The sequence below is a fragment of the Chiloscyllium plagiosum genome, unplaced genomic scaffold (genome assembly GCF_037043375.1).
Source record: "Chiloscyllium plagiosum isolate Xiang-an unplaced genomic scaffold, Cpla_swu_hap1 HiC_scaffold_11, whole genome shotgun sequence".
Lineage (NCBI taxonomy): Eukaryota > Metazoa > Chordata > Chondrichthyes > Orectolobiformes > Hemiscylliidae > Chiloscyllium > Chiloscyllium plagiosum.
The window spans coordinates 26,048,654-26,073,601 of NW_028270149.1; the positions used below are offsets into that span (position 1 = coordinate 26,048,654).

At 41.4% G+C, this 24,948-nt stretch overlaps 1 protein-coding gene across 1 annotated transcript in view; it reads left to right on the forward strand.

Annotated features, from left to right (window-relative positions):
- The window catches only part of LOC122557359 (uncharacterized), a 45,778-nt gene extending 23,856 nt beyond the window's left edge, over positions 1–21,922 (forward strand). The window contains exon 5 of the mRNA XM_087991916.1: positions 21,275–21,922. Within this exon, the coding sequence (XP_087848042.1) occupies positions 21,275–21,340 (66 nt within the window). The 3' untranslated portion in view covers positions 21,341–21,922. The remainder of the gene's footprint in view (positions 1–21,274) is intronic.
- Positions 21,923–24,948: the final 3,026 nt, after the last annotated feature.

Genomic DNA, 24,948 nt, shown 5'->3' on the forward strand with positions numbered 1-24,948 from the left:
CTTGAATATTATGAGGCTTCAAGAGTTCATCCAAGTACTTTTTAACATTTGTGAAGTTTCCTGCCTCAACTACCCTCCCAGAAAGTGCATTCCAGACCCCCACCATCATTTACGTGAAAAAGCTTTTCCTAAATCCCCTTTAAACCTCCTTAATACCTTCCTCCTCACTGTCAACAACTGGCCAATCTTTGTGTCACCTGCAAGCCTATCATCCCCCACCTCCCCCACATTCTCATCTACATCATTTATGAATATCATAAACAATAAGGGACCAGCACTGTTCTCTATGATATGCCACTCCATACCAGGCTCCAGTCACAGAAACAGCCTCCTACCACCATCCTATTTCTTCTGTCACTTAGTCACTTTTGGATCCAACTTACCAAGTTACCTAAATCCCAAGAGCTATAACCTTTTTTATTGGTTTCCTATATGGGACATTGTCAAAGCCCTTGCAGAAACCTATGGTTGAGATAATACATATGGGTCATTAATGATGAGATAAAACAAAGAACTGCAGATGCTGGAGATCTGAAACAGAAACAGAATTTTTAAGTCTGGTAACTCTTCATCAGATGAAGAATAACTGGACTCAAAGTATTAACTCTGCTTTCTCTCAGCTGCCAGACCTGCTGAGTTTCCCGAGCAATTTGTTTTTCTTTCAGGTCATTAATGAAACTATCCACAGTCCTTCTTGGGATTTGAAGTGTGATCTCACCAGTATCCTTTTCGTTCTTGAAGTGAAGTATTGATCAAAAGCTATAAAGAGGTTGCAACCAGTCCATGGTTAACCAGTCAGGAAATCAAGATGCCGCAGAGACATCAGTCTGGAGGGTCGGCCTTAATCTAAACTTTCTAGTAAGGTTATCAAACATAATGTGTTTCACATTGATCTATTCTCTGTATAATATGAAATCAGCTGTTCTTCCCATGTAGAAAGTGTGTTGACAAGTTCTACATTGAATTCAGTGTCCAATCCAGAAGCTTTTGAAACCTTGGGAACTGTGCTTTCCAGTTTTGCCAACTTGCTGATCTATAAAATCAATCAAGTAGCTTACATTTTCTGGTGGAAAATTGTTACCAGAGAATTCTGTTGCGTTGGCTGATTGTTGATAGGCAATTGAAATACTGAGTATTTTCTTGAATTGGATTTTGATTATCTTGGACACATTTATTTTGTTAGGACTGCGGATGCTGGAGATCAGAGTCAAGATTAGAGAGTTGCTGGAAAAGCACAGCAGGTCAGGCAGCATCCAAGGAGCAGGAAAATCGACGTTTCAAGCAAAAGCCCTTCATCAGATAAAGGGCTTTTGCCTGAAATGTCGATTTTCCTGCTCCATGGATGCTGCCTGACCTGTGCTTTTCCAGCGTCACTCTAACCTTGGCATTTATTTTGTTGTCTAGTTGCATTCTTAGCTGATTAATGTTGGTCTTGAATCTTTGTTGCAAAAATTGATTTTGCAGTACTAAAACTGAAAGGTTTTAGAGTCTCTATTGTTTTAAATGTTGTTTACATTGTAGAGTTTGTCATCCTTTATCAGTAGTAAATGTTTATGATATATTCTCCAGGGTGGCATTTCCATCCAGATGTATAAAGATATTCCTTTTTCCTAGATGGCCGAAAGGCTTCCAATATCTGTGGGCAGAAACTTTCTCAAAACAACTTTATATACTAAAATTCAATCATATTTAACTGTATCAAATATGTCCGCTATTTGCATTGATTTCTTTGCACCTGAAGCATTTTCACTTTGACTTCAACATCAAATGATCAGATTTGTTTATTCATTTTGTGGAATATGGGTGTCGCTGGCTGGCCAGCATTTCTTATCTGTCCCTATTTGCCCTTCAGAAGGTTGCCGTCTTGAACTGCTGCAGTCCACCTGCTGGGGGTTGACCCACAGTACCATTAGGGAGGGAATTCCAAGATTTTGACCCAGCAACAGTGAAGGTATGCTGTAGCTTGAAGGGGAACTTGAAGGTAGTGGTGTTCCTATATATCTGTGCCCTTGTCCTTCTAGATGAAGTGGTCAAGGGTTTGGAAGATGCTTTCTGAGGATCTTTGGTAAATTTCTGCAGTGCATTTTGTAGATAGTACACATTGCTGCGACTAAACGTCGGTAGTGGTTGCTTGTGGATACAGTGCCAATCAAGTGGGCTGCTTCGTCCTGGATTGTGTTAAGCTTCTTGAATGTTGTTGGTGAAGCACTTATCTGGGCAAATGAGGAGTATTCAATCAAACTCTTGACTTGTGCCTTGTAAATGGTGGACAGGCTTTGGGGAGTCAGGAGGTGAGTTGCTCACTGCAGTATTCCTAGCCTCTGTCCTGCTGTGGCAGCCACTGCATCTTTGTGGTGAGTCCAGCTTTTCATCTTGTTGAGTAAAATTAAAAGCTTCCTAATTGCCAAGTAAAAATTGGATCTGTCTTCACTGTTACGGCTCTGCTATTTCAAATTGCAATAATGAATCTTATTCTTGATTTCTTCTTTCCTTTTTAAATCAATGTTCCTTAAGCCTGTACCTGAATACTTATCTTCCTGTTGTTAATTGCTGTTGAGTAAATAATTTAGAAATTTGTTGTCTATTTTTAAAATTCTTAACTGTGCTCTTCGGCCTGATTTTCCATGTAGAAATTAAACATTTTGTTCCCCGCCTTATAAAATGATATTTGCTTTGCATGTCCAGTAATCAGCCTCTTTTCATTGGTGCTTGATCTAGATTAATGTGCTTGGCTGTAAGTGGGCTTTTATTGCTCTCACTGCTTTTTAAAGGGTTATTTCCCTGACTATCGGCTGTAAAATGGTTTCAGTGAATTACTGATGTCTCTGGTGATTTTTCTATAGGAGTTGTCTATTTATTGTTCCTTCATAGTAGGTGCTCATCTCTGGATACTCTGGAGGCAGGAAACATGTTTCCGCTGATGGGTGGGTGCTGAACCAGAGGACACAGCTTAAAAATATGAGGTAGACCCATTTAGGACAGAGATGAGGAGAAACGTCTTCACCCAGAGAGTGGTGGCTGTGTGGAATGCTCTGCCCCAGAAGGCAGTGGAGGCTCAGTCTCTGGATTCACTTAAGAAAGAGTTGGATAGAGCTCCCAGGGATAGTGGAATCAAGGGTTATGGAGATAAGGCAGGAACAGGATACTGATTAAGGATGATCAGCTATGATCATATTGAATGGTGGTGCAGGCTCGAAGGGCAGAATGGCCTACTCCTGCACCTATTGTCTATTGTCTATTGCTGTGAGCTGATCTTAACACTGTACTGACGAATCCTTGACAAAACAATTTTTAGAGTTCCTTGTTCTCAGGTAATCTCAGGTCTTTTTCTTGATCATCATTGTTGCCTCACAGCTGTGGGCAGTGATTTAAAGTTACTGTCACCATCTTTTGGTTTGGTGCCACACAATGAGTTCAGAGGTTCAAAACACACTGGTCAAAGAGAAAGCAAACTCAAGAATTTACTTCAGGTTTTAGACTTTGAAGTAACACCATTTATTATACATTAATACTGAACACTGCTGCACATGCTAATCATAGGTATTCCAGTTTCTGACTTATAATTACATAAGGTGATAAACTCATCTATTTTCTTCCTATAGCTCATATCCGCATGCTCTTGAGGTTCTCTCTCATTCTAGAGTGTTTTAACTACACCCACACAGTGCTATTTACGCTGTGTGACAGGCAGCTCTGTAACATGATTGCGAAATTGCTCCAGAAGATCTTTCACAAAAATATGCACAGAATTACTACAACTCTCCAAAGGGCTATCAAAAGAAATGTATTGAGAACAGACCTGTTCTCACCTAGTCTGATCACCATACTCCAGGTCCCAGAGACCAAGGTCAACAAAATTTTATTTCAGTGGAGGCAGCTGATCACAAAGTGTGAACTATGATCTACAGTTCAAAACAGCCCCTGCAAAAGTGAGAGATATCAGGATATTGGGTTCCCGACTTCCACAGTGGGAAGATTCTCTGTCATGGCAAAAAAACCAAGATCCAAATCCCAGAGTTCCTGCTTCTTCAGTGCAGCAAGTAGTTTTTTTTCACAATTTATCTTATTGAATCCTTAAAACATTGCAAACAATCAGATAACCCTGGATCCCCAAAGGAAATGCAAGCATAGCTTAAGTGTCCTCATAATTTAAAACCTTGTCACTCTGGAAAATCTGCATGTCCACTGTCAGCCAGAGCTGAGTCACCCAAACCTGAATGCAAACTTTTGAAAGGGTCTGAACAAGGCTCTGCACATCTGAAGCATATCTTCTCCATCTTTGTAATCAGGAATATGGCATACCATACAATCAGCTCAGCTGCAACTTCATATTTCTGACGATGTGAGAGTCTGATGGGAATACTAAATCGCATGTTTGGCTCTTCATTCCAGCAAAATTATCTGTACCTAGGAGACAAATCATATTCCAGGGCTTATGAATTTCTTGTGTGATAGGTTCTTTCTGTCAATAGGACTCAAGATGAAGTACAGAGCTGCACCCCTACTGTAGGGATTCTCAGTTTTCATCAAATTCTCTTCTTTATTTCCAAGGCATAATATTCAATATTACCCTTCCACTTGACTTGGCTCTGGTAGATAAGCAGGAACAGGCTGGCAGAGAGGCAGCCAAAAATGTACTGATCAAAGTTGCAACTATGCTTTACACCAACTATATCACTTCAGGCACAGTTAACTGTGTTCGACTGGAAAATAATTTCTTAAAATCTGGGAAACTGTGTTGTCACCAAAGTAGAAATCCATGGACAATGTAGGCAGCATTGACTTTGAATTTTTACGCTACTGACTGTTTCCTCAATGAGCTAACATATTCATCTCAAAGTGGCTGACACTGCATTCAAAATCCTAGCACCCTCATAAATTTGTCACCAAGCAGTTGAGGAAATTGATTGAATATTTCCTGAGCCACATGCAAATTGTCATAATGCAAAAATGATCAGAGTCTACATCTGAACCGTGCTGAGATGAGTGGTTTAATGAGCAACTAAACTGGGAAATTAGAGTGAACTTTAAACTAAGTAGTGGAGAGAAGGGATCAAATCTAGGAAGATGCCATAAAGTGATAGAGTCAAACAACACAGAAACAAATCCTTCAGTCCAACTTGTCCATGCCGACCAGACATCCTAATGTGACCTCGTCCCATTTGCAAGCATTTGGTCCTGATAGAGTGAGTAGCCAAGCTCTTTTTTTCAAGTGGAAGAGGTGTCCACAACTAGAAGACATACGTTTAAGGTGAGTTGCAAAAGATTTAAAAAGGACCAGAGGGGTAGCTTTTTCACACAGAGAGTGGTGTGTGTGTGGAATGAATGGTTGGAGGTGGGTACAATTAGAACATTTGAAAGGCATCTGGATGGGTATATGGATAGGAAAGGTTTAGAGGGATCTTGAAGCAAATTCAAATTAGCTATTTCAGTTTGCTCAGGGGCTGTTTTATTGTCTGAGCAATTCAGTTAAAGGCTGTAATAAATCAAGGAGTAGAGTCAAGATAAGAAAGAAAGGTATACATGTGAAAAATGAAAAATAGATTTCTGATAGGAAGGTGTAGAAAGTATATGGTTAAGAAATTATAAAAGAATAAAACTAAAGGCTCTGTATCTGAATTCACATAGAATTTGAAACAAAAACAGATCTGGGGAGTCAGTGGAACAATACTAAAATCATTGGACGAGCATTCCAGAACCCCAGGCCAAAACTCTGACTCATGTCAGATGGTGAAATTTGAATTCAATAAACTCTAGAATAAGAGCTGGCCTAATGGCATTATGTAATCATTGTCAATTGTCATAAAAGCCCATCTGCTCTACTATAATGCACCACACCAGACCAGACCAGACCCCCTCAAAATATTTTAAGGAAGCCCAGACCCTGACATTTTCTTATTTAAAGGCAAATGTAAAGTGCTGTGTTCCAGAGGCAATTCGACTGGTCAAACTGTTTGACGTTAAGCAAAACACAATTTGTTAAAATACTATGGTTATAATATAACAAAAGAAAGTAGAACCTACAATAACAACACTACGTAACAGAAAACGTAACAAAGAGATACAGTAACTATTATTAATGAACTGTTCCAATATTGTTGCATTTCATAAACACACCCCTTGGCAAAAAAGCAAAGTCAGAAACAGATTGTCTCACATACAATCCAGCAGCAGAGAGAGAGAAAACACAATCAAGCAAAAACACAGAGACAATAGCAGCCAAGATACATGTACTGCGGCTTCCAATCCTGTTGAGATTCCAACAGCAACTGCTTAAAGCTAAACCTAAAAAACTAAAAAGAACTAGAAATCCTGGTCTGTGAGAGCTGGCCATTCCCATCCAGGCTGCTTCTATTGTTCCAACTTACAAAAAACCCAGAGCCTCACAAACTAGTTACATAACCACAGACAACTCTGTACCTCTCGTTCAATCTCTCTTAAAAGAAGCCAAGACAAAATATACATCTTAAAGCTACAACATCATCAAATACTGATGTTTGTTTGCGAATGAAATCTGCATCCATGCCTGGTCTGACCTACATGTGATTGAGGGTCACAGTAAGGTGGTTGGGTTTTAACTGTCCTCTGAGCAATTAAGAATAGGCAATAAATGCTGGCATAGCTAACAAAGTCAATATCTCATGAAAAAAAAAATAAAATCCTAGTGCAAATAGAAATGATGAAGCATAATGAAGCCAGTACAAATGCATGACTGGGATGATATTGATTACATGACAGAGACTTGATTACTGCATGTTGGATACTGAATATAACTACGTACTGTGTGCCACTTTGGTCTCCTTAGTCAAGGAAAGATATACATGCCATAGAAGATATTCTGTGGTGATTAGCTCATTTAATTCCTGAGAATAAAAGGATTGTTTTATGAGGAGAGATTGAGAAAACTTAGTCACTATCTCTGGAGTTTCAAAGAACGAGAAGCATTCTCAGTGAAAAGTATAAAATTGGATACAGATACCTGGTTGGTGACTCCAAACCCAAGAGGTAATAATCTCAGGATAAATGTTAGGCCACTTAAGAATGAATTGTGGAGGAATTTCTTCAGTCAGAGAGGGTAAACCTTTGAAATTCTCTACATAAGCAGTGGAAGCTCAATCAGGTTTAAGGAAATTGATACGTTTCTGCAGGCTAATGACATCAGGGATTGTGGAGATAATGTAGGAAAGGGACAATGAGTTAGAAAATCAGACATCATCTAATTAAATGGTGTGACAGGTTTGATGGCTGAATGGCCCCCTCCTGTTCCTATATTTGAACGATACTTTATCTTGTGAATCACTTTTGTTGAGGGGTCGGTTCAAAAACGATGTTTGAATTGGTGGTGGTCCTTTGTCTGGTCTGGAGGACCTTTGATTTCATGAATGTGCTTCATGGAAGACATTGTGTTCATGAAAAGTGTAGTTTCATCTTTCATGCCATGTACTGGTCATGTGACTGGTCTCTCTCAAGAGGTTGCTCACATCTTCCATTGTGCAGTATATTCTTTTGCCTGATGTAATAGATTTCTTTCTCACAATCGTCTTCAGGGGTGATGACTATTCTGTGTCGCCACCATGTGTGGGACTCTGCTGTATGTTGTTTAAACTGTAAAAGATCACCAAGGATTCTGTGTAGACTGTAATTCTCACTGCGCCAGCAACATTTGGTTATTGACTCTAGTCTTGCTGATAGTTATCCTCTGAGGATTCTTCAGTGATATCCAGGATGAAAATATTTCCAATAACGCTTTGAAATTTGTGGTTTCTTTCTTCTCTGCAAATAGTTAGCAGATTCTCTAGGAAAATTTAACACTTTATTTCACTTCCAAGCAAAATAAGTGTGCATTATTTCCCAATGAAAATCAGTTGAGCCTCTAATATATTATCAACTTCCTTGTACATTGTGAGTCAACCACATTTACGGCAGGCTTACTGCTGTTGTTGACCTGATGCTACTATGATTGATTCTGGGAAGTCAGGGTGATGAGGCACAATGTTCAGGAGAGGATTGGGAGGTGTTATTTTCAGAGGGATGGGACAAAAACAGTGTGAAAAGGAAAGGGGTAATCATTGATATGATAAATTGTTTACTTTTCCCTGCCTCGTCAGAATAGGTTGGCAATTTTTGGCCTGGAAAATTGGCTTTCCTCACGTTGTAATGCCAGACTCCACTGCGAGGTTGATGACTGAACATCTGGCTTTGCTCCGCCTGTCCTATTTCAAATGTTTAACAGCCTCCTATTTCAGCACATAATTGATTTTGAGGATTAGTGGTTCTCTTTCTCATTGGCTGGCCCAGAGCATGGAAGATACAAGCTACACTTTAGCTCAGAGTCTTAAAACAACAAGAGAGTGACTAAACCAGCCGGCTTATTATCCACAAAAACACTCAGTGCGGTTAACCTTTGAAAGTGCAAAACAACAATTTTTCATTAGTATTGCATGTACCAAAACATGTGGTTTACGTCAAATTTTGTAAAATTCCAATTGAAGGATATTTCTTATTTCTCTCTATCTTGTCTTTGTTGCTCCAAGGAGAGGGCACCAAACTTGAGTCTTATCATAAGTGCACCTGACATCCCCACAATTGTGTAGGGGAGAGTTTAATGCAGATGACAGAGGTTTCTTCCACCAGCTGGTGTGCCAGTGAGAGACCCTGTCACTTCCTTTGGGGATCATCTCCACATTAATTGTCAGTCAGCCATTAAGTGACCAATGGCTACTTGAGCTTTCCTGGATCAAAGATTCTGGGAGTGGAAATCCAACTCCCATTCCTCATTCAACAAGCCAGTCTGAGACTGGTAGGGCATTGTTGCCACCACTATCACCAAGGATAAAACTGTAGCTACTGGTAATACACACACCAAATGCCCAGAAGCAGCAAGACATCCAGGTAAATGGTGAGTGAGGAAGGTGTTACCCGTGCTTTGGACACTTTGACGAGTTATGTATTAAAAACACTGTACCCAAGCATTCTTGCTGGTGAGGCAGACAAAGGGACAAAGAATTCAGTTTGCAGTTCAACTTGATTATAATATTAAAATATTCCTTATTAAAACACTGTGTGAGCCTTTCCTCTCTTCCTACAATATTTAATACCTACACCTGGCTGTATCCATCTGAGACAGGATATTACCCAAAGTGGTCCATGCTTTTGAGCTGGTCCATTGGAATCTTTTTCCTCTCTGATGTAAGGCTGATTCTTTTCCACAAAGATGGGTCTTGCAGGGTAGATCTTCTCCTGGTCTTCTTGGGTTGCCACATGATCTTGTGTCCTAAGTCTTGCTGTGTCTTCACTGAGGGTGTGGCTTCCAACTGTGTGTGGTCTTATCCCCCTCATCAATATTCCTCCAACACACTACTCTCGGGCTGGTTGTAACAGGCTGATCTTCAACCTTTACAACCTCATTGATCTAAATTTCCATGGTTCACTGTTGCCTGTAGCTGTTGGTTGCTGTTTACTTTGATTTGGCCAATTTTCTGTCATGCCCAATTATTCTGGCCATTGGACAATTTAAAATGTCCAATTTTGGACTCGGGTCACTTGACCACAAAAGGTTGGGATTCCAGGGAGTGCTGTCTGGCACAAGACAAATAAAGTCAAAGAGTTAAATTCTCACAAATTGGCATCAGTGGAATGGGCTTCAGTTCATGGGGCACTGGCACCAGTATTACAGTAGAACAGAGCAGTTCCCGTGGGTTGGGTTTCACTTGAATCATGCTGGCACCTGTGTCCTGGTGAATCAAATAGCTAGAGATGCAGAGAGGGCTTTAAAGTCATTATAGATGTTGGGGCTAGGGTTTTGGAGAGGGATAATGAAGGTGTACAATATAAAAGGATATTATAGCTTTACATGACAACTATTTGGGTGATGATATTCAAAGTGGAACAGGAATGGATAGGTGTAGAAATATAAAAAAAAAGCCATAGGGGGATTAAACAATAAAAAAGGCAAAATGAATGGCTCTTTACTGGTACATAGCATTTGAAACAAACTAAGTGAATGAATGGCACAAATGGAAGTTAATCCCTAAGATCTTATAGTCTTTCTAGAGATATGGGTGCAAGCAAATCAAACTGAGGAACTAAACGATCCCCTAGAAATCAATGTTCATAACATATTAGAATTTAACATTCAGTCTGAGAGGGACAAATTTATTAGAATATTTTGAAAAGTTAGCAAGTAAGATAGATAAAGAGGAACCAGTAGATATAATATATTTGGATTCCCAGAAAGCATTTGATAAAGTATCGCATGTTAGATTACTTAATAAAGTAAGAGCCCATAGTGTGGGGGTAGTGTATAAAAATGGATAGAGGATTAGCTAGCTAACAAAGTTGGGATAAGGAGGGCATTTTTAACATGGTAACCTGTCACTGATGGAGTGCCACAGGATCAGTGTTTAGACCACAGTTACTTACAATAGATTTTGATGACCTATATGAAGAACATGAATGTCCTATAGCCAGGTTTGTGATTGAAACAATAATTGGTGGGAAGGCAAGGGGTGAAGGTGACACAAAAAGACTGCAGAGAGACATAGACAGATTAAATGATATGGCAAAATCCTGGCAGATGGAATATAATGTGGGAAAATGTGAGATTATGAATGCTGGCAAGAAGAATAGAAGTGCTAAATATTTATTTCACTGGAGAAAGACTACAGAAAGCTACAGCACAGAGAGATTTGGGAATCCTTGTACATAAATCAGAAAAAAAAACTAGGATAGAAATTCAGTAGATAATATAGAAGGCAAATGGAATGTTGACCTTTATTTAACGGAATGGGGTACAAAGATTGGGAAGTCTTATTAAAAGTATTCAAAGCACAAGTCAGATCACACTTAGAAAACTATGAACAGTTCTGATCACCTTATCTGAGGAATGATATATTGACATTGGAGTCACTCGGCTGATCCTGGGTATGAAAGGGTTGGTTTATAAGGAGAGGTTGAGTTGTTTGAATCTGTACTCATCGGGACTTAGAAGAATGAGCAGCGATATTGTTGAAACATACAAGATTCTTAGGGGACTTGGCAGAATAGATGTGGAGAGGTTGCTTCCCTGCATGGAAGACTCTAGGAGCAGAGGACATAAGCTCAGAGGGCATAAACTATAGCTTACTGACAGTAAACCCCATCTAGAAACATACCCCCTTGTGCATACCATGAAAGTACAGATGGCTGAATCTGTCGTTGACACCTTCACTAATTCGTTACCCACTCATCAGCAAGGATGTTACATTGCAATAGTGTTTTGTCGTAAAGAACCCTTAATGTATGGAAATTTCAATATAGAATTAATAGAGTTATTTGCGTTTCATCATTTTTTTTTCAAGTCGCCCTGGTTTGCAATGCAGTCTTTTAATCAGACATTTCTTCCCACATGAATGTAAACTGCCTTTATGTGAAGAAGTTTAAAGATGCAAATTCACATAAAAGGTCTTGTTTAACTAACAGTGCATGTTCCCATCCACTTCATATTGGCTACTGATGTGGTTTCCATGGTGAGATCACATCGTGTGGCAAATGTTATTTTTCTGCTGTGAACTAATATTTTTTTACATTTTCTCTGGAGCGAAATACCACAGTGTAACATTTCTGGATGGCAGGAATATCGGCAGAATTTTCATTCCAGTGAAAATAATAATATTTTGCCTGGAGTGAAAATATCTGGAGCATCATGATCTCAATATTCATTTGCCAACTTAAAAAAGCTGTTAAAAAGTAGCTTTGATTTTTTTTATGGAGGCCTGAAAGGACACTAGTAAAATATGTCTATGTGCCAGTGTGTTACTGTCTCTGGAATAGTTTCTCTTTTAAGTTTCTCACCTGCTTCCCAAAGGGATTGGCTTCTAACAAGGGAACAATTCCATGGTTGGTAGCCATTCTCTCATGTTGTGTTCAGGGAGTATTGTTTGTGATTAACATTTCAGTAATAAGTGTTGACTGGCTTTTTTCAGGAAGGGAAATGATGAACTTCATCCTGATTTCAATCCTGCCACCCACTGCTGCATTCCTGCAGGGGTCGTTGGTAAATCAATAGAATTGGGAGACCTGATTGAATTTACCCATTAGAACACAGCTGGCCACATACTGAACTGTCGTCAACTAATGCACAGATTCCATATCATACCCTGGCCTCCTCTTTGAATTGACATAACGACTGACTGCATACCATTGGACACGTGGCTTATGGTGGGTAAGTGCACCATAAGATGTGGGCTGAATCAGTCAAATAAGTTGCAGCGTTGGTCACTGACCTGTACTGTTTTAGTTTATCTCGGTATAGGAGTGACGTATTGATTCCATTGGGAAGTTTGCATGGTCACTAGATGGATAAGAACAAGCACATCTTATTCAGTTGCTAAATAGATAGGCTGAAAAAGACCAGCTACTCTTTGTAATGAGATGTCGCTCATCATTCCTGTAACATCTTGGAAAAGGCAACATGTCAGATAACAAAACAAAATCTGGAAATATGCTGGAAAACTCCTCTCCAACCAGACATTCATGCTAGTGTGATGCGTCACTATAATCGAATCACCTATATACACTCAGCGCTGATTCTTACTAGAAATCAGCTTAAGTATCACTACTACTGAGTTTCATAGAGGGTTTCTCTCTACGAGGCCCAGTGAGTTTTCACACTCCACCTCTCTAAACTCACCTCATTACCTATGCGTCGTAAACTCCCACTCGCCATTGGTTGAAGTATCCATCATTGCCAAGACATCCCAGGGTACCTGGTGCCATATTTAAAAGGCTGTTGTGCACCCAGTCAAATGCTCAAAATCTGGTGCTGTCTTGTATGGTTCATGTTATGTGCCCTGGACATGGCAGACAAGGGAAAATAGGTACTCACTCCACGGAAATGATGGGCCTGGTAGATGAGGGTAGTGTAGAGGAGGGCCATCCCCTTTCCCAAGGACTAACAGATGAAACCACTAGACCCTGCCAGTCAAATCCAAGATTGCCATCTGAATCACCATGGTCTCAACCATCCGGAGAATTGACCAGCAGTGCAGTAAGAAGGTTAATGATCTTTGCTGTTCTGCAAGGCTATCTTCTCTACGCTACCAAAGTTCATCGTCTCCTTCTTTCACTGTATGTTAAAATCTTCCTTCACATTCTCTTAACCACCTGAACGTCACACACTACTGACACTGTATGCTCTCTGTGCCATCTACTCATTCATTCAGGATACCTCACCACCTTTGCCCCACCTGCACCAGTTGTGCCAGGCACTTTCATTGCACTTAATTCCTCCTTTTGGCTCATTCTAGGAGAAAATCGCCCTATAATAGGGAGCAGGGAGTCAAGATTAGGTAACGACTGAGTCAGTTCGCGTAGTAATGCTGAAATATCAATGTCTTGAAAAAGGCATTGCCCATTGCTATGCTATACTCTCACATTACAACCACTGCGAATATACTCTTAACATCTCCCAATTTCTACACCTTTCTGCAACACATTTTCTCTTTTTCCTTCTGCAGATACAACTGGCTTCTGCATGACCTCAGTAGACAGGAGGTGCAGCCCCACAAGACATGGACTTGTTGGGCAGAAGGGCCTGTTTCCACATTGTAAGTAATCTAATCTAAAAGAAATCTCCTCATCCAGCTCAGAGGAAGAATCCACAGATCTCTCTGAGGCTGTACTGCAAGGCTGCCTCCTGCTGCCAGCTCAGATTCTGACAGCTCAGGGAGTTAGAGTCAGGAGTATCTGCTGGTGAGCATATCACTGCCATGTCTCTGAAACCTGTTGAGAAAGAAATGCTGCAGATCACTGGTACTTGGAGGAGTGCCAGAGAGCAGGAATACTCAGCTTCAGGAAGGAGGGGACCCTGTAGAGCTGGCTACACATAACTTCACAGAAATACACATGCTGACAGAGGAGCAGCAGGCAGGATTGTCAGAGACACTGGGCAAATTGACATAAAGTTTGCCATATTGGACAAACACAGTTTTACCATATTGCCCTGGAGTGTGAGTGCCTGGTTACCTCCATGTTGGTGGCTTTCATGGACAGCCATATCTAGCACTCCCTCAGTGTCTGCTGGAGATGTGCACAGATCTGTATCCCCTCACTCTAGCAACCTGCAGCAAGAGTGCTGATGGACCTTCACCTCATTCCAGATGCCTTTCCTCACAAGAAAACAGGTCGGTGACAAGAGGCATCCAACTAGAGGAGGAACCTCATACAGGTCTCCTCTGAGAATGTCCAGACATGCCTGTTCTTTCCACCTTCACCTGCCTGTCAAACTGTGGAGGTTCAAGCCAAACTGAGTGTACCTGCCTCTGGGTAGGACACACTCAGCATGTCCAGGCCCTCGAGCCCAGGGGTCACCCAACCAAAACTCCCAAGGTAAACAGGCTGCACTGTAGGCCAGACTTCCATCATCACAATTGCAGACCTCAGGACTGTAATGTGAAGTAAAGGAAGAAAGAGATATTCTGACGCTACATAGGTGGCTGGTGAAATTTTCATTGTAAACGCATTATCACATTTGTAAATATATGTTTACTTTTCCTCATTAGCTGTATGAGTGACTATCATTCTAGCTGCAATTATAAGAAAGATGGTGTAGAGCCCAGTCATCCTTAGTGCTTAGTGATGTTTTATGGTCCAAGGTGTGAAATGAGTAGCTCCAATAGCATGTGCAGGCTATGAGACTTTTGGACAAATTTCCCAGGCCCGACTTCATAGCTAATACATCATAGCCATTAGTGTGATTGGTTCTTGAAGTTGCACGATGTGATTGAGAGTGCTAGGAGCCCGTATTTGTGGTCCACACAGTGGGTTAATGCCCCAGGTGCTAGGTGGTGTTTTTCAGTTGTGCTGTTTGGGTGTGGGTATCATGCTATTGTCCTGCAAAGGGCTCACATCACTTGAAAGTAAAGCTCCTCTCTCACATGGCAAAAAACATGTACCCCAGCCTATCTAGGTGTGATTGCAGCCATTTCCAGCACCATTTGTATTACAATTGTAAGACCATGCTTAACACAATGAGTCTCAGGCTCAGACTCAGACACATTCCCTTATTGGTTGCCCTTCCTGTCAATCCCATGAGCTTTGAATTTATCCATGTTTCCCAATCAATTTATTTATCCAACTCTTCATCTCCCACTCTATCCCCTGAATCCAGGCATAACAAACCAAAGTGCAAAATACACTGTTACCCAATCAAAGCCAGTGTTGCTGACTGCCAATGACCATTGCTCTCCCTCCTGAATTACCCATTTCCATTTTGTCTCCATGTTTCTATGTTGAGTTGCTGCCATTCACAATTGCTTTTCTCTTTACATTCCAATGTGCTTTCTCCATTCCCCCACAATTGAGTTCACCAACTTCACTCCATAGCTGTGGTCCCTGATAAAACCAACTTAAACACATGACCCTGACTGATCTCTGTTCAGATCCCTAAGTGACTTCCATGAGCCAGCAGATTGATGACACTGGACCCACAGGGCTGACCATCGTCCACTAGAGGTATGGACCTCTAAAACTGACCACCCCAAATGACCGATTGACTGTACCCAAAGTCCTGGACTGATATTGAAGACTGCCCTTGGCCTACTATGCCAGAATCCCTGACTGAAATCCTTGACTTGACCAAGGACTACTCCCTTTGAGACATTGCCTTTTGAAGGACCTGCAGTGTGATAATGCACGTAGTTTCTGGTACATGGTGTGGGTGTGAGATTGATGTATCCATAGTGAGGTATGATAACATATCCATTACACTCACTGCTATAACCGTGACAAGTTGCCTGGCTTTGTGTCTGCACTGAGCAGTAAGGCAAAACAGAAGTACTAAATATTCAGGGATGGCGTGCAGCAATTATACAGGGCATTGGTGAGGCCACACCTGAAATATTGTGTGCAGATTTGATCTCCTTCTCTGAGGAAGGATGTTCTTGCTGTGGAGAGAGTGCAGCGAAGGTTTACCAGATTGTTTCCTGGGATGGCATGGCTCACGTATGTAGAGAGATTGAGTCAGTTATAATTGTATTTATCGATGTTTAGAAGAATGGGGGGGACCTCATAGAAATTTACAAAATTCGAACAGCCTGAGACAGGTTAGATGTAGGAAGGATGTTCCTGATGGTGGGAGAGTCCAGAATGAGGGGGTCATAATTGAATGAGTGGTATACTGTTTCGGACTGAGATGAAAAGAAATATCTTTACCTAAAAGTGGTGAGTCTTGAATTCACTACCTTAGAAAGTAGCTGAGGACAAACCATTATGTGTTTACAAAAAGGAGGTAGAACTAACTCTTGTGGCTAAAGGGATGAAAGGGTATGGGGGCCAGCAGGATTAGGGTATTGAGCTCGATGATTGGCCATAATCATTATGAATGGTGGAGCAGGCTAGATGGGTCGAATGGCCTACTCCTGCTCGTACCTCTCATGTTTCTGAATAAGCTCTGGCTGACACCACAAAGTGCAAAAAGACAAGACGTGACAGAGACACTGTGAGCATCCGAGAAGAGACAAAGTGAGTGAGCATTACGAGAGCAAGTGAGAAGCTCTGAGAAGGAGCCTGGCTGAATTCATAGAATATGTGCCTGTTCCTGAACACAAAGTGTCCTGGCAGCAGCACCCCAAAAGTGTACCATTAATGTTCAGAACCATTTTAGATGTAGATTGGAAATATTCCCTGGTGATGTGATGAGGCTGGTGCATACCTGGTGCCAACATCTCAAGTAGCTTTGACAAAGGGTCAGTTAGACTTGAAACGCCAGCTCTTTTCTCTTCTTACAGATGCTGCCAGACCTGCCGAGATTTTCCAGCATTTCTCTTTTGGTTTCTCAATATGGGGTGTGTGCATGATCACTGCCAATGGAGTGTACCTGAGATGTAAGTGCCTGGTGTCCAAGGTGGAGGGTCGTCGGAGCAAGTGGAGTTTCCAGGAAATCACTGACTTTGATGTCGGGAATTTCTGCTCACAGAGTAGGGAATTGGAAATATTCATGAGATGAGTTTAGGTAATAATGAGTTGTTAATGCCTGCTATAATACCTGTAAATAGACCTCTCACTGCTCACTAGCATAAATCCTGTCTCTTTGGAAAATTGGGCTTTTTTACTCTTGACACTGAAAAGCTCCTCATTGGTCATCTCACATGATTTTCCCAGTTTTCACACCAATGTCCACATCGTTCAGTGCCCGAACAGATGCTACCCTCAATATCTGGGCTCAGTCATACTGAATGGCTACTTAGTAAGAAACCAGAGGATTGCTCTCCCCTGTTGAATAATATTCTCCACATGAAGCCCAGCTTTCTGCACGGCAATAAATAAATTTAATATTGCCTGACTATCTTCTCTGTGCAGAATGTTGTCACACAGGGTCAGATGTTAGTATTTGACCCATATGTTTTTGGCATGTCAAGTATTCCCCTGAATGTTGCATGCACCTCCTAAGTGTTGGAATTCTTCCAGCATAAGCAGGCTACAGACTGGTTGAGAGCAGACCCAGTCTGCACATAAATAGTGTGAGCCGCAATGACAGCTTAATTCGCAGCTCATGATTGTTCACAGAGGTCCTGGAATTCCCTCCCTAAGGACATTGTGGGTCAACGTACAGCACGTGGACTGCAGTGGTTCAAGAAGGCAGCTCACCAGCACCTTCTCAAGGGCAACTAGGTACAGGCAAAAAAATGCTGGCCAGCTAGTATATCCCACAAGTGAATAAAAAAAAATTGTGTATTATGGAGGAGGGGATTTGGGGTGGAGCGTGGAAAAGATGAGTTCTGAATCTTGTGGGACAGGATGCAATTTTTGAACAATCTGGCCCTAGACATGTAGTTGTTAAGAATAAGTCAGACACCAAAAGGTCATATCAGAAAACGGTTAATCCTGGAATTTTGTAAAAGAACAGGTACTGTTTAATATACAGCAGTTCGATCAGCATCAGTAATTGACAAGATTCTGAGATACAATCTTCGATGCATCAGCAGAGGCAAATGCCAAATGTTCCTGTATTCTTTCTATTTTACCTGTTGACAAAATTATTGCCTATTTCTAGATTATTCTATTTTTGTTCTGTAATACAAGATGTTGATTTAACTGAAGACAGATATTTTAATTTTCACTGTGGCTAAGGAATCAATTTCCCTTGCATTAAAAACAAAAGTGACCTTTTTTTTCTAATTTATCCGTTTACTTTCACATGGATCAGGTTTTTTAAATAGAAGTGCTTCAGTACCAAGAGAAAAGAGTTTGCATCAATACTTTTTGGGTGAGATCAGCACTTGCGGATTGAAAGATTGAGAAACCAAAGCAGAAAACATTCTCAGTGTGGCCGCAAACACAGATGTACAACTGCAAATTATTACTGTTATGGATATAAATCTACAAAAAAAAGAAGCAAACCAGAAATCTAACCTAAAAAAAGAGGGTAAAAAAATGTCATTGACACAAACATTCTTTGATGGAGCATAAAATAAAGATTAAAATTTGTGTCTCGAATTTCTGTTTGCTCTTTTGCCAAAACAAATGTATCTTTAATCCTTGGATTTAAGTAACTATTCTACTGGAGACTGTAGAACACATACGGGTACTGTCTGAGGAATCCCACAAAAAAAAAGTCTTTTTCATGACTTCAGATAAACTATAGACACAGTCAAAACATTATTAGTTCCCATTTATCAGCTTTTTGCTCAGATTTTCCATCACCATTTTTTCTCCAATTTTTAAAAAACTTCTTCCAGGAACCCAGCTTTCCCCTGAAAATGTTTGATATTCATCTTCTGTCAAGAAGTGATCCCTAATTAGACATGAAGGAATACTGCACACAGATTTCTGTTTCACCACAAGAATTGAATGCAATATTAAAACCTACCAGCTTTAGCTTTTCAGCAAAACATAATCCATCATTATTAAATGATGGAGCTGGTGTAAGGTATGTGAATCTGAGGAGATGTCCCACTTGACTCTTGAAGCATGATTCCCACAAAATCCCACTGCTTCATTTGAAAGTGATACCCTGACAGTTGAGGCTGGAGACCGTAGAGTAAACTATTCCCTTTCCTTTCTTCCCAACTCTTAAAGAAACAGGTACAAGTTGGAGAGATGCCGTCAAAACAGGCATTTAAAAAGAAAACATTTAAAAAGAGCTGAATATTCCCATTTTCAGGCAAAGTATTTTTTTGAAAGTGAGATCATGGACCCAGGTTATTATGCCTTACAGTGACACTCCTTACACGATTTTCTGCTCTTCATCTCATTAACTATGCAGTGCCTGTCTTTTGCAGTTGCCTGGCAGGCAAGGCATGTTTGCCAATGGCACCATGATTAACCCTAGAAGCATTTTAGATGCAGCAAGCCAGGAGCTGTCCTTCCCACGGTGGTCCCCACTGTCAACTTCAAGGAAATGGCCCAGAAAGGGGCAGTTAGTTCTGCAGCTCACTGAGAGGGACTTGGAGGTGCTGGCAGATGGAGTGGTGGACGCTGCACGCTGATGACCAGTAAAGGAGGCCATACCACCAAATCTGGTCACCTTGGACCAAGATAGCAGTCTGAGTCAGCACAGTGTCCTGGGTGAAATGCAAGATAGCCCTGCAGGAAGATGTTTCATGATCTTTAGTGCTCCATAAGAAAATAAGAACTACGAGCAAGAGTAGGCAATTTAACCCTCGACACTGCATTGCTAATTGATACCATCACAGATGATCTCATCTTGGCCTCAACTTCACTTGCCTGGCTTCTTTCCATAACCCTTCAACAAGTTACTAATTAAAAATGTCTTTCTCCTCCTTCAATTTACTCAATGTCCCAACTATGGGCTCGTGATTTCTGAAGATTCATGATTCTATGAGAAGCAATTTCTCCTTATTTCTATTTTCAGTTTGCTGCCCTTATCTTAAAACTATGACCTCTCATTCCAGATTGCTCCACATGAGGAACATTCATTTTTACATTTACTTTGACAATCCCTTTTAGCATCTTATATACTTCAATTAGATTTCCTTTCATTCTACTAAATTCCAGACAGTATAAGACATAAGACAAATTCCTTATATCTGGAATCAATCTAGTGAACCTGGTGCCATCATCTTCTCCCTCTTATCTCACACTCAATGGTCCACCACTCAACCTATCTCACCGAGACTCATGGATGTCAATTCTCATTGCGCACAGCATGTCCATAAATGGCTCAACCACCTCATTCTCCCAAACTACTAATCCTACCTTCTTTTTGCACTTTTTATTCTCCCACTGGAGACAGCTCATCTCTTCTCCAGCTTCCGCTTCACTAACTGCTCTCCCATCCTCTTGCATCAGAATCAATCCTTCCTTTTGGCCCTATGGTTCCAAGATGGTGGCAAATCTCATCTGTTTTGCCGGTTCCTTTTCCTTTCTTTTTTTCTTCACTTTTTCTGCAGCTCACCCCCACCCCCACCTCATGTTTTACCTGGAGGGAATGGAGAATGGAGGTGTATCCAAGTCTCAGTCCAGCTGACGCGGGAGATGAGTTGGAGACCATAACAGCGCGGGAGGCAAGTCCTAGAGGCGAGTTGCAGGATGGAGCCTGGAGCAGGAGGCAGTCTGAGCCCAGTCCAACCTAGAAGACAAGTCCCGGAAGCAAGTCAGGGGCCGAAGCCTGGAGCCTGGAGCCCGGGGTGGAAGACAATCCAAGTCTTGGAGATGAGTCACAGTCCGGAGCCCAGCACGTGGAGGTGGCGAGGCCTGATGTTGTGAAGATTGACATGCATTAACTCAGTGAAAAGGACTATAATTTGAGTACTTTTTAAAGATACTTTTTATTCTTAATCTGGACTTTGAGTAATTTGAGTACTTTTTAAAACTTTGTATTCCTTTGCCAGACTTTCTTTCACTCTTTCAATTCTGTAACCAACACGTAAAGTATCTGTACCTAGGTACCCAGTACCTAAGATGGCTCCAAAGCAACAACATTTACAAACTTTTCACTGCACTCATTTGAGTTATGTGACATTAAAGGCTACTCTGTTCTATTCTTTCATCATTACAAGAGAAATAAGATCAAAACTGAGCTCAGAGAGCCAAGACCAAGATTTTGAGGGTGGGGTTTGTGGCGACGAGGTGGGTGACAGACATAAAGTTTGAAATCCTGGATTGGATGAGAGTGAGCATAATGTGGGGATAGGAGCCCTTCAAGGCTAACCGACTCAGTAATTTTCACTGTGACTTGCTGCCCTCCCATTACCAAAAACACTAACTCATTCCTCTTTGCAACAGCTTTGATCCCTCTGACTAAACTTATTCCTTCTCTTCTGTTTTGCACTAGTGGCACCCAGTGAACCTCCACCAAGAGGCCAGTGTCAGAGATCTCCAGAGCCACCACCACGTCTGAGAAGGAAGACTTCTTGCAGAATGAACTGGCAAGGATTTCCTCTCAGCCTCCACCAGCTCAGTGCCTTTTTCCCTAGTGGGATGGTTCTATTTCTAGATTAGACTCAGGAATCTAATCTGGTGAGCACATCACTCAGCAATCTTTGCAGCTAGCCAAGAAAGAAATGCCTTAGGTCCCTGACCTTCAGAGAACTGCCAGAGATCAGGCATCTGCTCAACCCCAGGCAGAAGACCTCATACTCTTGATCATTAATGATGCTGTCAAAATGCACAGACACAGGATCAGCAGGTTTGTCAAAGACAATCATCAAAGTGGATTGAAAAATGGAGCAGGACATCAGTGTTATAATTATTAGATTATTATGCTGCTAATAGACTGCTGAATTGACATCTCTAACTTCAAATAATGGTGATATTGCTAAAGTTGATCTTGCTCTCTGCACCTCCTGTGCAGCCTTAATCTTGTAGCTTCCCTCTGTCTACACACCCTATGTCTTTGTTTGCTATGATCTCCCTGTACTGCTCGCAAAACAAAACTTTTCACTGTACTTAGATACATGTGACTACAATAAATCAAATCAAATCAAATTACCATGCTATCTCTGGCTAGTTATCTCTGTGTTTGACTAGTGTGGCATGGTGGTACAGTGATCAGCACTGATGCCTCACAGCGTCACGGACTTGGGTTGGATTCCAGCCTTGGATGACTGTGTGGAATTTTCATGTTCTCCGTGTGACTGTGTGGGCGTCCGCTGAATGCTCCGGTTTTGTCCCATGGTCCAAAGATATGCAGGCGAGGTGGATTGGCCATGGTAAACGCCATGTACCTGCTTTACCTCCTTCTCCACTGTATTGCCACTTTCAGGGATCTTTGGACTTGAACTCCAAGATCCCTCTGTATTTCAATGCTCCAGAGGATCCTGACATTCACTGTAAACTTATGCATCTGACCTCCAAAAATGCATCAACTCACACTTATCCAGATCAATCTCCATCTGCTATTTCTCTGCCCAACTTTTCAACTGATATGAATCGTGTTGTATCTTTTGACAACCTTCCTCACTATTCACAACTCCACCAATTTTCATTTTGTGTGTAAACTTACTAATCAGTACACCTACATTGTCATCCAAATCGCTTACATAATACAGGGGTGCCAGCATTAATCCTTCCAGAACATCACTGGTCATAGACGTCCAGTCAGAAAAACACCCTTCCATAACTAGCCTCTGTCTTCTATGACCAAACCAATCTTGTATCCAATTTACTAAGTCACCGTGTGACTTAATGTTCTGGACCAACACATCATGAGAGACCTTGTCAAATGCTTTAATAAAGTCTATGTAGATTACATCACTACCCTACCCTCATCAATCAAATTCATCACTTCCTCAAAAACTCAATCAAGTTTATGAGGCAAGGCTTTCCCCACACAAAACCATGCTGATTATTCCTAATAAAGCAAGCCAATCCTGTCCCTGAGTATCTTCTCTAATAATGTCCTTACCACTGATGTAAGACTCATAATTTCCTGGATTATCCCTGTTGCCCTTCTTAAACAAAGGAACAACATTGGCCATTGTCCAGTCTTCTGGGACTTTGCCTGCGGCTGATGGGGATTCAAAGATCTCTGTCAAAGCAAGATCACAGCGATCTCCTTCCTTGCCTCTCTTAGTATCCTGGGATGGATCTCATCTGACCTGCAGACATATCAGAATGTTCTGATCCTCATTTTCATCTCAATCCTCAGAAGTTGCTGTATATTTCCCTGTTCACTTTGCATCCATTATGTCTCCTGTTTGTCTAGTTATGAAGGTTACAGCCCTTATGAATGATGTAACACAGTTTCTGGGAATATCCTCCAAGGGTCTTCCAGGTTGATCCACTGGGGCCTTGGTAGAAGCAAGTGCTTCATCTATTTTCTATGACAGATTGATGGTTTCACAAAGTTATCATCAGAAATATTTGGAGTCTCACGGCAGCTATTCCTGTATGGAAGGAGACAAGAACCTGAGATTTCATTTATATATAAGAAACATGGTAGCTCCCAGGATTTTCTTTTCAGTTGTGGGATGTAGGTATCGCTGGCTAGCAGTTATTGCCCATTCCTAGTTATCCTTGAGAGGTGGTTGTGAGCTGCCTTTTTGAACTGCTGCAGTCTACGAGTGGTAGAATTGACCCACAATGCCTTAGGGAGGGAATTCCAGGATTTTGATCCAATGACAGCGAAGTAACGGTGATATATTTCCAGGTCAGATGATGAGTAACTTGGAGGGAAAAATGAAGGTGGTGGTGTTCCCATGTATTCACTGCCCTTGCCCTTCTATTGGAATTGATTATGGGTTTTGATGGTGCTGTCTGAAAATCTTTGGTGAATTTCTGCAGTGTATCTTGTAGATAGTACGCACTGCTATTACTGAGCATCACTGGTGGAGGAAGTGGATGCTTTGGGTGTTGTGTCAGTCAAGTGGGCTGCTTTGTCCTGGATAGTGTCAAGCTTTGAGTGTTGTTGAAGCTGCACACTTTCAGGCAAGTGGGGAATATTCCATCACATTTCTCTTTTGTGCCTTGTAGATGGTGAACAGGCTTTGGAGAATCGGGAGATGGGTTACTTGCTGTAGTATACCCAGCCTCCAAACTACTCTTGATGCCACTGGGTTAATGTGGCAAGTACAGTTGAGCTTCTGGTCAATGGTTACCCCCAGGATATTGATAGTGGAGGATTCAGTGATAGTAACACCATCGAATGTCAAGGGGGAGTGGTTAGATTGTCTCTTATTGAAAATGATCATTTCCTGACATTTGCGTGACATGAATATTACTTGCTGCTTGTCAGCCTAAGCCTGGATACTGTCCAGATCTTGTTGAATTTGAACATGGGTGCTTTGATATCTGCAGAGTCATGAATGGCGATGAACAATGTTAATTTCATTTCTGACCTTATCATGGAAGGAAGGTTATTGATGGGCTTAGGAATCTACCCTGAGGACCTCCTATAGAGACGTTCTGGAGCTGAGATGACTGACCTTCAACATACATCTCCAACCAGCAGAGTTTACCGAATTGCAATAAGTATAGGCTCAACCTGCCCCAATCCTTCCATTTTAAGACAATTGCCTTGTCCCAGGGTTCAACACAGTGAACCCTCCCTGAGCTACTTCCAATGTAAGTAAATCTCACCTTAAATAAGGAGATCTCAAATATACACAATATTATAAGATGGAACTTATTCCCTCCACCCACCCCCAAAGGAACAGTATTTATAGTTGCATTTACCTGCTCTTTAACTGTATTCCTTTAATCTCCCTTTGTTTCTTCTTAAAAGTAACAAGCCCCATCCAAAATACAATAAGAGAAAAGCTTAACTAGTCCATTGAGTCTGTCCTGTATGTTTCCTCCCACAATCCAAAAATGTGCAGATTAGGGTAATTGGCCATGCTAGATTGCCCGTGGTGTTCAGGGATATGTGGGTTAGGTGTATTATTCACGGGTAAATGTAAAGTAATAGGGTAGGGGAATGGGTCTAGGTGGGGTACTGTTTGGAGGGTCGGTGTGGACTTGTTGGGCTGAATAGCCTGTTTCCACACTTTAGGGACTCTGTGATTCTTA